Here is a 13,478-nt window from a genome sequence, read left to right on the forward strand (position 1 = left end):
CTGAAAAGCAAATGTGGCATGCTTACCACCTTTTATGTGATGGGGAAAGTGACCACCAGGAGGAATCCTGGAAATATTTCCAAAGCTGGAAGCACTCAAAGATGTGGAAATAATTACTGAAGTAAAAAAGAAAGCTTGGAATACTTTCAAGGAATTAACATAATCTTTCTCAAAACTACAACAACAACCAAAAGAACCAGGAACGAGGGAAATTTGGATCCTTTGTGTCAAGAGACAGCCAAAGCCCTCAAAGCACATTGGCTGCCCTGAAAGCATATTTATTCAGCTTTCAGCAGATGATTAGCAGAAATGAGACTTAGCAGGGCAAAGATCCTCGACGTAGGATCTGCCAGGAGAGTTTGGAATTTGATGTTAAACTGGAATAATATGCTTGGTTTAGTATGTCATGTGGTTCTGAACCATTCAAAAGTTTATGCTTTGAGGTATCTTGAAAACTTTTAGATTTTGAATCTGAAAAAAATTTGCTATTCTTTTAATATGACTCATAAGAACAAATCAGATGGATAAAGAGAAGTTGACTTCATATTAGTGTGTTGGTTTTGTGCACAAGTATATTCAGTAGATTAAATTCTTGGAATGGATACAATAACTCCATATCCTTTTTGTTTTAGGCTTGTACTGTTATCTTCAGAAAAACAAGATAATTTTATTCCCTGGGAAAATGTCTGTACTATCATCTTAGACTGGTACAAACAATATTTCTAGGAAAGGAACAAGGACTTGAGTTTCTTTTTACTTGTCTGCAGAGTGCTCCTTTGTTCAGCTATTTGTATTTTTTCTGCTGCCTCTTTGCATTTGGAATTTTTTTTTCTTGCTGCTGCTCGTGGGACGTGCTGTGCCTATGGTAGTGCAGGACTGGCAGGACAGGGGAGCACCAGCTGCAGCCAAAGCAGTACAATAACTCCATATCCTTTTTGTTTTAGGCTTGTACTGTTATCTTCAGAAAAACAAGATAATTTTATTCCCTGGGAAAATGTCTGTACTATCATCTTAGACTGGTACAAACAATATTTCTAGGAAAGGAACAAGGACTTGAGTTTCTTTTTACTTGTCTGCAGAGTGCTCCTTTGTTCAGCTATTTGTATTTTTTCTGCTGCCTCTTTGCATTTGGAATTTTTTTTTTCTTGCTGCTGCTCGTGGGACGTGCTGTGCCTATGGTAGTGCAGGACTGGCAGGACAGGGGAGCACCAGCTGCAGCCAAAGCAGAAGCCAGCCTGTTGTCCTCCCTGGGATGATCCTACTCTTTCAGCTTGCATGTAGCGATGGCAAAGGTAAGCCAGCAAATCTCCATAGAGAAGTAGCAGTTTAAGTACTTATTGATGGCTGCTTTATTTGTAAGTGCCTTCAATGCATCAGGTTAAATGTTGAAATTAATTTTAGAAGAGGGAAAAGTCTGGACAAATTGGAATTTTAAAATTCTTTACATTCTAAGTTTAAAGAATTTTAGTGAGAGTGTTTTTTGCTGTAGTAATCTTAACTATTTTTCAGACAGTTCTATGTAATTTGGGGGTTCTAAAGTGGTTAATTTGGTTTTGTGATGTTCTGTATGCATACCAAATTCTTAAATTGTTCCTGCTTGTATCTGATAGCTCTTCCTTTTTGTCACTGCTGCTGGTCTTGTGTTTAGGAGAAGTGGTGATGTGCACTACAGAAAGCCCAGCATTGTTGCCAGTGTTGTTAAAAAGCACCACAGCCTCTCCATGTCACAAGTAGCATCTCACAAGGCTCTGGCTGGGCATCAGCACATCCCCTCAGGTGGACTCTTCTGAGAGCCCTTGCAATGGACAATTCCAACCAGCAACTGACAATGCCTGTCCTCAGTGCTTCCCAGAAAGGGGTTTGACCATTGTTCATGGGTGAGCCTTCATGCTTGAATTTCTTGTGAGCAGTACAGGCAAACTGCTTTCTTTTCAGAGCAAGGATATGACAGCTCTGAAACTGTCAGTTTTATCACCCCAACAGAGCCAGTTGCCTTGCAGATATGAGTAATGTGAGGTAGAAATGAGAAGACCAAGGTAAACAAACACAAAGGAGTAAAGAAATGTGTTTCCTATCTGGAAACGTAGAGTGTGCTATGGATAATACAGCCAGGAAAGGTCTGTCGCAAGATTCATAGTCCCTGGGCATATTTCATTCATGTGAATGGTGCTTACACAGCAGATAATTTGAGCTGGTTTTACCTTCACAGCGTTGACATAGAAATATTTTCATCCCCTAAAACAGGTCTTAAACAATAGCCCGATCATATTGCATGCACAGGGTGATCTGCTCAGGGGTCTGCAGGGTTTCTCGGGTTTCTTGCTGCCATACATATTTGTTATCACAGCAGATGACAGAGTCAGTAATGCAATAGGTACATGACTCCATTCCGTCTACGGAGACATTTTTGAATTTGTACATTTTCCTTTCCACCTTCCTGCTGGTAAAACAACCACAGATGAATAGTAAAACAGGGCATTTAGTATGTGGAAGCAGAAGGTGGATAACATTTCTTCACTTGGTACAAAATCTTGTTTTACTTTCAAAGAAACGCAGAGCCAAGCCTGATAATTTTAGACCATTTTTACAGCATGAAGAGGCTTCCTGAAAAGCACCACTGATAGGAGGTGTTGATCTGTAAACCAGAGACCTTGCCCTCAGTGTTCCCTCCGTGAAGTGCTGAAGCCCTGGTATCAAGTGCTCCTTACATCCACCACATTTTTGTTCACTGCTGTTGTGCTTTAAGTGTTCCTTAAAAAACACCAATACAAAACATCCCCCCACCAATAAACAAAAACAAAAAAAAGGTGCACAAAACAAACAAAAAACCATCACCACAGACTAGCTAGATCAAAGGGGGGAAAAGTCTAAACTTTAAATTCATGTTACTTCAAAAACATATTACAGAAGTGCCCCAGTTATGATTATCATCTGTCTCACAATGTGCTGTCTTTCGGATCTATTCTAAACCTCTCTTCCCACTTAAGGGCTTTCTTCCCCATCCTCCTCTTTTGCCATTTAATTTAATAAATCGTCGGAGCAAATGTGCCATGTAAATTGAAATATGCATGAGTGTCATATAGGGTGAGAAATGATGGGGATTATCACAAGAGCAGGAAATTCTGTAAGTAAATACTGGCCTCTCTAATTCTGACCAGTTTTGGTGTGCTTTGAAAAATCAGATTGTGCTTTTTTCTTTCAGTAAAGAGAATCTCTTGGACTGGAAATGAAAATTGTTTACTTCATGGGATGAGGCTTACTAACACTTATAAATAGTAAACAGAAATATTTATCTCCCAGGCAATTGTATTTTCTTGATTAGAGCATAAGATGAGTAGCTGGGGTTTTTAACTATTTCTGTTAACCAAATAAATTTTTACAATTAATACATGCACTGCAAGATAATTTGTTTTCCAGCAAAATTTGCCTTCTCCTTTTTAGATAGGAAAATCATCTGGTGGGGTTTAACCCCTAAAGCAGACAAGCATTATCCACTCATATCCCTAAAGATGGGAGTTAAAACCTTCTTTATTTGTAAAACTATATTTGTATTTTAAAAGATACACTTACAACACCAAATTTGATTCAAGAGGGAATTTGCCACTGGCTTTTGCCTGTCCCTGTGGAGAAGAAATGGCCAATGGATATGCCTTTGTTGTGGCCTACAATGGATTTCCCTCTTCACCAGAGGAGGACCAGAAGGCTCCACTAGCCTCCAAGAGCTCAGTCTTTTATGGAAGTTGAAAACCTGGAGGCTCCTGATGGATTTATGAGACTTGGCACTAGCTGGGAGGAGGGTAGCATGCATGGGAGGAACAGTTCGCACTATCGATCTCGTCATTTATTAATCTTTTCAGATGTTTCTGAGCAAAATGCACACTGTGCTAATCTGTTTCTAAGTGGATAAGGAGGCATGGGGACTTGGCATGTGGTCAAGTCACATCATCCCAGCAAGTGATTGCCCTTCCTTGAGATGTCAAATGGTGCCTTAACTCCATGACTGTGTGGGCTGGGAGCTGGCAGGGAGGACCAGGGAGGCTTCACCAACCCCAGTTAGCTCTTCAGCACCAGCCCCCAGCAGAACCTGGACCAGTCCTATGGCTGTACCTCAAGGAGCCAAGAGCAGCAAATTCTCTGAAGCAAGTCAGAATGCTGTGTCTAACCAGTTATGAAAGATGAAGCAAAATAGTCCTTCTTCCTTGGGGCAACAATTTAGGGAAGCAATGGGGGACTAAAAGGACTTGTCCTCTGTGCATCTTCCCTTTTAAATAACACTTGTGCTCAATGGCACACCCGTGGCATAAACAAAAGACGGTGGTAAAGATTTATGACTGAATTTTACAAACATCATTAAAAAATTATTGCTAGATACTGTATACACAGAACACTGAAAAGGAAATCTATTTTTATTAAAGTTTGGAATTTGAAAGAGGGAGATACTGCCAATAATTTTTCTAAGGTCTGATTTATAAATGAAGTGCTAATGAATAATTCCACAAATGGAGCTACATGGAGTAAACCAAGGAGGCAGATTTTCGCTGCTGCTGGTACAAGAAAAAATCTGAGTTGAGTAAATCTGCTGTGTATTGCCAATTTTCATCATACTTGGATGTAGAAATATAATTTTGTGCAGTACTTAAAGAATGTAAAAGCTCTGTACAAGAGGGCCAGTGCTCTCCTAGTTGTAGGAGCATCCTTGACAGTGCTGGTCCTCCAGGCAGAGTCTCACAGGGCATGCAGTGGTCTACACTCTGCTGCTGGAGAACAGCATTCAGCATTAGCAGGGCATAAGAAAATTGTACCTAAATTCCCTTTCCCAGCCCTATGGAAGAGCTGTTGCTTGCATGAGTGCATCTCCCTCTGGCTTTGCTCCTGGAGGAGGTGGGAGCTGCCTGGCCTCAAAGGGAGCAGGTATGGGCAGTGCTGGCTGCCACAGGGGAGCCAGTGCTGGAGGACAGCACCTTTCTGACACACAGAGCGACCAGCAGGTATCTCCTCTTAATGCCAATTAGAGCTACACAGTGTTTGTTGAGGGAGGGGTTTATTACTGTTGGTTAGGTTGTTAGCTTAATGAGATTGGACAAGATCTAATGAAGGAAGACAAGTAGGTAACGAGTCTGTAGTAGTTAAACTGCTCTGCTCTGGGATTTTCTGGGGTTGTGACATGGCATACTCTAACAGCCTGTTCCCTGTCACAATGTCCCATTCCCACAGGTGCCTCACTGAAAGCTGTCATATTGGCAGCACTGGTATTTTCCCTTGTACTGAGCTGGCAATGGGTTGTCAGTGTGACTTAACTGGCAGTCCTACATGTACATGATCAAATGACAGCATCCTTCTAATAGACAGTGAACTGTGCAGCCAGTGATTGATTCCTGACAAATCAGACACCACGGCCCCGCTGTCCAGCTTACCCAATTCAGCTGCCTTCCAGGGCTGCTTAGCCAGAGAAGGGGTAGCAGCAAAATGACAACTGCCCATCACACAGATAACAGTTTTGGGAAAAACTCAGTGGAAACTTGTGCAGCTAATGATGGTAGAAATGCTGACTGGGAGGGGTAGGCAAAGTTGTACAGCTGAGATGAGGGGTTGGTCAGGTAGTCCAAGAAACAGCAAAGACCTCCTGCATAACTGAGCATTGGTAACCACATTGTGGAGGACGAGAACATAAACTTGCTCATCTTCAGCATCTCCAATGCACTTTTCAAATCATCTTCCAGACTTGGCTGCCTCGGACATTTAAAAAAGAGGGAAGGTGAAGCTGTAACTATGGAAGTTGGGAATAATTTTGTAGCCATCAGAGATCTGGAGCAGGTTACCCTGAGTTACTGCATTTTTAGGGAGTTTGCTGTCAAAGACACCTCTGGCTTATGACTAGATGATGACAGAATCACAGAATCGTTCAGGTTGGAAAAGACCTCTAAGGTCATCAGGTCTAACCATTTTCGTAGTACCACTGTGTTCACCACTAAACCATATTCACCCAGTGCCACACCCACATGCTTTTGAACACTTCCAGGTGTGGTGTTTCCCTGGGCAGCTAATTCCAATATTTGACCACCCTTTCAGTGAATAAATTTTCCCTAATATCTAATCTAAACCTCCCTTGGCACAGCTTGAGGCCATTTCCTCTCATTCTTGAGGAATTCACAATAAATTAAAACTAAATGCAAAGAGGAGTTTTAATATCATTATGTATTTATTTTTTCAGGAGGAAAAAATCATTACTGTGTTGGGCCAGCCAAAGAATTATACTTCTTTTGAACCTTTTTTAAAAGACTGGGAAACTGATAAGTGCCCCATGTGCTTAAAATCCCCTCAGGGAACTGCAGTAAAATAGAGACAAGACATTGCAAGAAGGTAGAGTATTTTCTGCCATGGCAAGGGGTCACTACAGCTTAATTAATTAGAGTTTCTCATTTCTCAAACACAGAGTATCCAGCTGTCTCATGCCCTCCCCTCTGCAGATGTCGTATGTGTCATGTACTCAGAATTTATGTCAACATTTGCCATCTCATTGAGTGCCTCCATCCTTTTTCCGTGTGATAGGCCATTGTTATTTGCTGCCTCCTATTACCAGTCGTTCCCATTAGCACTATTAACACCAGGGTTGGGGGAGCTTTTCTTTTGCATAACCACTTTGTGCTGACCTTCCTCGGAGGATGTCCCCATCAAGGAAAGACTCTTTGCAGAAGAGGTCACACTACTGTAAGAATGTATGTTGAGGAAGGGGGGAAAGGATGTGAATCATCTAGGAATTCACACTGCACAAAATATTTTCTTTTTCTTCCTTGCAATGTGCAGTCCTTTCTTTTTTTTTTTTTCCTTAATAGTATTTTTGCTGGAATACTTTTTGCAGAACAGAAGACTGGAACTCTTCAAAGCTGTGGTGCCAAGTGTCTCCTCTCCCTCCTATTTCAAAATAAATCATTCTCCTGGTGGTAATGAGCAATACAGAAAAATGCAGGCAGTGAGGATTTTGCCAGGGAGAGAGATTTGTAGTGCTGTGCTTTGGCTTCTATGCAAAGTTCTATTTAATGACACTGCCACAGAAGGAGTATTATATTATCTGTCCCACTGCTCAAGCCTTCAGTCTCAGCATTGTATAAGCACACTACTTTTTTACATTTATAGGCAGCAAGCGATTCCAGAGAAATTCCTGTTCCAGCTACACAACTCAACAGACCACAACTGTGCCATTACCTCACCCTGTTGGGGCAAGTCCTGCTTCTGCAGCTGCAGAGGGTCTCTGCCAGCTGCCCTGGGAGACTCCAGCTGCCCTCCCTGGGAGCCTGCACAGCCCACAGGGCGAGGAGCACCATGGGGGCAGCAGCAGTGCCACTCTTCAGCATCTATGGAAGCCCTAGAGGGAAGAGGAGTGGTGGGGACATGGCTGGTCCTTGGCTCTCGGTGCAGGGGGAACCTGGACCCATTAAGGTGGCACTACTGATGCAGTGAGACAACCTGCACCCAAAGCAGTCTACTGATCCCTAATGTTTGGTGTGTTTTCCTGCTAAATTTTTCTTGATTTTGGAGGGAAAGTTAGGAGATTGCTTTTTCTCTTGAATTAACCAGGTCGATTTTGACATTCAGAGACAGTATAAACAGGTTTTACCTTGGAAATCTGCAGCTTAGAAGAACTAAACTGTTGTTTAAACAAAATTAATTTCACTTTACTGTCAGAATAAAATATTTCCGAAGATTTCTGTTTTTTGGGAATTGCTTGAAAATGCCAACTTTCATTTGGATGGAATTCGCTGAACTACTAATATTCATAAATAATCTTTACAGCCTTGCCTAGTTAGAAGAACCCCATGCCTGTCCCACCAGTATGCCTTGACCTCATTCTGAGGGACAGATGAGACCATTTCACTGCATTCCCAACAGTTTCTCCCTGGTAAGATAACCAAGCTGTGCTGGGCTTTCCTTCCATGGTTCAAAGCACATCTGCTGGGAGCACAAGGAGAGCACATCGGCCGGGTCCCCCTCTTGGCACAGCCATTCATTCACAAACATCAGTGTAAACCTGGGCTGAACTGCAGCCAGGAGTGGGGATGGAAGTGCCCATATCCTGTTACCAAGCTCCTGAGCTGCTTAAGCCCTCCAGCTGAAGGCTGACCTGCAGCAGATGCTGCCTCAGCAGCTTCCAGGAGTCAGAGATGTCCAGGCACGGCATATTCAACATATAGGGCCGCTTTCTTTGCTGGTGTTAGTTACCCCAGCTCTAGTGACACCACCAGCATTACACCAAATCATGCCATAAATAAGATCAGGCCATAATTATCTGAATTTGCCACGGCTCATGTTTCTCATGACACAGAGGCAGATTTTTAGTCAAGAGGGCCTTTGTTAACACATTCCTGCATTTCTCAGTATCTGACGTGCCAAAAGTAAAGTGGCTCTCGACACTATTTCATCTGACCTTCCTTTTCAGCAATGGCTTAATCTTGATTTACAGTATTGTCAGTGGATCACAAGGCCCATCTACCTGGGATTTTCAGGGCACTGTTATTTTTGGAGACAGTTGCCAGCTCTGTTCTTGGTCAAGTGTCTGTGGTTGACACTCTAGTGGCCAACATGCTTTTTCTGGGGACACTTGCCTGAGGCTCTGGCACGGCTGAAGGATTCTTCCTGTGATACCTTAACTCCCAGTGCCCAGGAGGACATATGGGCCAAAGTGGCCTCACAGCCCCCCATCTCAGATGAATATTCACATTTCTCCCATCATTATCGTTTTGGGGATTTTAGCAGGAGATTAATGCACCTTAATGCTCTAATAAATGAAGATACTATCCTTAAAATCTGGCAGGAGGAAGCACAGCTTTATGCCTGAGTAAAGTGGTGTTTATATTAACAGTCTTCCAATTAGCAAAAAGCAATCATCGTTTTCCTTGATTTTACAATCCTTCATTTGGGGTTAAAGGGGCTTCATTTTCCCAGCAGGAGACCTGGAAAATGTGGCTTGCTTTGGCATTTCAGCAGCATTTTCTGGCACGTATGGGATTTATGGCTGGTTTGATGAAGTTAAAGCTGGCACAGCTTTTCTGCAGGTGGAACATTTGAGCAGACAGGTTTATACAACTATGAAGAACTGCATCAGACTGGAGCAGAACTTGATTTAGAGGAAATCTGGGCAAGGTGGAGTGTTATGAGAGAAGAGAGAAAAAATAAATATAAAATAAATTCAAGCACTAGATTAGATGCCTTCCTCTCTTTGCTGCTTGTTCACACTTTGGGAGTCTCTGGCATCCCCTAAATAGAAAGCAGGCACTCTAAATCAAAGCAAATGTTTTATCTGTCGTTTCTGACATGACTCAATGTTTCCTTGGATGGGCTGGCAAATCAGGTAGGCTGTAACCATTTTTCTCACCCACGGTGCTGTATTTGAGGTTCCTGCTAGTGTGGCGGTTGCCTGTGTTTCAGAGGCACTGCCAGAAGGTGGGGGTGGCGTGGGGGGAGCCCCATGTCCTCACCAGCAAGAGATGAAACATCTCTCACATCCACCTTCAATGATGGCCCGGATGTTGCCACTGTCCAGACCTTCACTGAAAGCTGGAACAGTGCCATTACATTATTTCCAATGTAAATGGGAGCTCTTCAGTTGTTGGCTGTGTGTCCCAGGGCATGGTGAACATAAGCTGACTGGCGTTTGTTTATGAGTAACATCACGCTCTACCATGGCTTCTCTTCAATTAAGTTCTATTCATGCACTTTCTTGGTCATGGCAGGGAGAGCTTTCTGGTTTTCTGTGATTCTTAGCAAGTGAACTTTATCTTTTTATTCATAAAATTCCCAAATGATAACACAGAAATGCCTCATTCCTGCCACTATCCCCCCCAAGAGGCTTGTGTGCCAAAAAAAGACTTGGAATTGGCTGACAAGTAATTTCCTGTTTTGCAGCCATTCCAGGTTTACTCAGCTACCAGCCACCCCCATGATGAGAATTGTTCCTGTTGGAATGGCAGCAGACTTATTCCTGTTGTGGTTCTTTTTTCCTTCTCTTCTATGGGTTTAAATCTGCCAGGTGCTGAACCTTAATTCTTGCAAAAGCTATCAATGAATTCTGACTTTTGTCATACAACTGGGTGATGATGTGACATCTGGATCTCCTATTTCCTGTAAGTGTTAACCCCTTTCAAACTTTAAGCTGTAGCAGATGGCTCTGGCCCATGAATCAGGTTTATTTCTACTGCAGTATGTCAAGGAAAGGATCCAGAATGTTTTTTATCCCTTACCTAAATGATGTGGACACTACAGTCCAGAAAATAATGAAGAACACGTTTGGTCCTTAAGTATCTAAATCTCCTGATGCACCTCAGTGTTTGGCTCCAGAGTTTCCAAGATCCACAGGTACAGGAGCACACAGACAATCCTGCCTGCTTGGGCTCTGGGTACGTAGCACCCACACATGTGCTATTCTAATGCAGAGACAAGGCAAAGTCTGCTTTTCTCTTCCCAAATCCTGGGATGGACCTTGTGTTCACAGATCTGTTAAACTGAGGCCCAGGGAGAGGAGATTGCCAAACTTGTTAAAAATATATATACCCATCCACAGCTATCATTCACGAAAGACCCAATGTGCTCTCCAGGTGGCTGTGCCACCAGTCTAGAGGACATCTATAAAAGCTTGCATGTGCCTCCTGTTGAATCTGAGGCACAGTCAGCTAGACTAGGGTCAAAAGAAGATCAAGTGGAAGTAACCTTAGGGTAGGTGACTACTTTTGCCAAATCTGCCCATTGCAATGAAATTCAAGCCTGAAATTCTTAGCCAGTGTGACATAGCAGTGTTACTGGTACTTGCAATGGCCAACATAATTTTTTTAATGGAGTTTTGTGAACATACAAATTTCAGTTCTCATTTTGTTTAAATGAACTTCTGTAAGCATTGTGTTTGCAGAGAAAGCCCCAGCGATGCAAACCCTGCAGAGTTCCATGTCAATAGGCAAACAAAAATTACTATTATGTAATTATTTTTCACATCCTTTTTTTTTTCCCCCCAGCTTTAATTGTGTTTTATTATTTCTTGGGTACAGCAAGTGCTGAAAAAGTATGCATAGCTGATTAAAGTAACCTTGAATTATGTGCTGAGTTTGATAGCAGGGACATAGTCGTGTTTCTTTGTGTATCTGCAGGTTCAGACCGTACCTGCGTGGCTGTGCACTGGGCTGTGTCAGTACAGGCAGACAGCAAAATGGACAGGCTGAAAAGCCTGCACGGTGCTCCTGACCTCCAGCAGAACTGCACAAAGGAGGGGTTTGGTGCAATGATGTGCGGGAGGCTGCATTGTGTCAGTCATTTGAGCAATTGGCCCCGGTCTTATCCTTAGCACATACTTAACACATCTTGCCAAATTATGCGGTTGCTTAGTAATGCGAACAAATATCCCCTGGAGATTCAATAACCAAACTCATTATCACTTGTCATGTAGGCCAGGAACTGAATCCAGATCTCCAGGAGTGAATGACTGGTGTGTTAACCTAGTCTCCTACTGCTAAAATAGCAGAATGAATATGTGCAAAGTCAGCTCCACACAGTGGGTAAAAATATGCCCATGGTAGAAACACAGAGAAGGTCTGTTAAAAATGATTCTCATTATGTAGATTCCATTATCTGAAATAAGTAGGGGGGAATTTAGCATTTGTTAATGTTCTGAAGAGAGACATAAGTGAAGACTGATTTTTTTTTTTAATTATTTACTTTTATTTTTGCAAACTAAGCAATATAGCTGTTCTGGTTAAGTGTTGCAAAGGAAGAGGTTGTTGCATGTATCATCTTCTGCACCTCAAGAGGCCACTGAATCCCTTTGAAAACAAGATCTTGTTCCAGTGTCACTTGTGGGTGCTGTTAGGTGGGTCTACAACACTCACCTCAGCTATGTGCAGAGGCCCCTGAACTTGCTCCAAGCAGGTTAGTTTGCAGCAATATGGCCACACTATCAGGGATCATCGTAGTGGTGCTGGCACTTCCCAAGGATCCAAGCTCATATCCCAGTCAGAAATGTGCTGTGCTGCAGGGACATACCCTCTCCTCTGGGACTAGCTGGATGGCACTGCATTGTGCACACCATAAATCCATGATCTGAAATTTTTGCAAGGACTCTACCTCTCTTCAGCGAGTTCCTTCTGGTTCATCAGGAAAATGAAGAGAATCAGCCAGTTTGCTTAACAATGATTTTTGGCAGTGAATCCAATATTTGTAGATCTGCGTACTGAATACATATGCTGTTGGCTATAGAGATACCACATTTTTTCACTCATAAGCAATCCCAGCTGCATATATGGTTTTTGGACTTTAAAAAAAAAATTTATTCTGGAGTAAATTTCAGACCAGCTGCTCAGCGTACAAATGCAAATTGGTTTACTTCATATAGATAATGTATGCACATCAGACACTGAGGGTGTGTGTGCACTCATAATAATGGAAGTTCAGAGGAGATGCAGATTGATAATTTGGCTGAACAAGGTTGACTGGCAAACATGGAAGGGAAAATCTTAAACTTCTGTTGTGCTTTCATGTAGTATCTACTCAAAGGTAAAATGGGCATGATCCCCCTTAAGCAGCATTTTCTGTCACTTCTGCTGGACACTGTTAGTGCAGATCAATTGTTTTTTAGAGTTTGGTCTACAGGATCTTTCTACTGCCATCAGCACTTCTCAACTTCTGCTGAAATAACCTTGTGTGACAGCAAGTTTGCAAAGTTCCGTGCAATTTTTTTGTGTTAAAATAGCCAACAATTGTTATAAAGGAGACCAAATTGAGGGGATGACAGATTCTCAGTACAATGTTTTGGAACTGGGTTTGATTTTTTTCCCCCTTTTTGTTCTACAAAGAAATTTGTGGTTTTGAACTATTGAACACATAATTTCTCATTTCCTACCTGTGTGAGAAGACATTGATCTAGTAGCTACAGGATCTCACTGGCTGAACAGTCCTTCTATATGTCTGGGGATTTTACACTTATCAGGTTCTTGCAGAGGTAACAGCATGTTTAGTGCTCTAGAAGTATGAATCACTAGGTATTTGCTACAGTGATATGGCCAAAAGGATTTTAAAGCTACTGTCACACTGCATCATGCTTACATTGCCTTCATCTCATGTTGCAGAACTTTCGCAGATTGCGTGAAAAAGCTTAATTGGTGTTGGCATTCTTGCAAGGATTTGGGTATTGGCCATATCCGGAGCCAGGACACAGGTCAGGGTGCGCTGGGGCACAGAGTAATAGCAGGTGTCTGCTCAGGCCTGCATCATTCTTTTCATCTGTGGTCCAAAAGAAGCTTTCTCTTCTGCTCAGGGTACAAGGTACCTTGGTGATATGTTTTTCAATTTTTCTTGGTACTTATCATCTCATGTGGCAAGCCAGGCCTCTTGTCAAACTTCATTGAGCTCCCTTCTTCATCAGGAGCCGGACATCGGCATTACTTCTGCTCTTTCCTGCTGTCTTCATTTACCATGTGAAAGTTGCAGTTTCTGGTCATTCC

The 13,478-nt window shown here is 42.5% G+C and overlaps 1 protein-coding gene across 1 annotated transcript in view; it reads left to right on the forward strand.

Annotated features, from left to right (window-relative positions):
• The first annotated feature begins 1,184 nt into the window (after positions 1 to 1,184).
• SH3RF3 (SH3 domain containing ring finger 3) overlaps positions 1,185 to 13,478 on the forward strand; it is a 119,781-nt gene continuing 107,487 nt past the window's right edge. The window contains exon 1 of the mRNA XM_017736975.1: positions 1,185 to 1,292. Within this exon, the coding sequence (XP_017592464.1) occupies positions 1,284 to 1,292 (9 nt within the window). The 5' untranslated portion in view covers positions 1,185 to 1,283. The remainder of the gene's footprint in view (positions 1,293 to 13,478) is intronic.

The sequence above is a fragment of the Corvus brachyrhynchos genome, unplaced genomic scaffold (genome assembly GCF_000691975.1).
Source record: "Corvus brachyrhynchos isolate BGI_N302 unplaced genomic scaffold, ASM69197v1 scaffold83, whole genome shotgun sequence".
NCBI lineage: Eukaryota > Metazoa > Chordata > Aves > Passeriformes > Corvidae > Corvus > Corvus brachyrhynchos.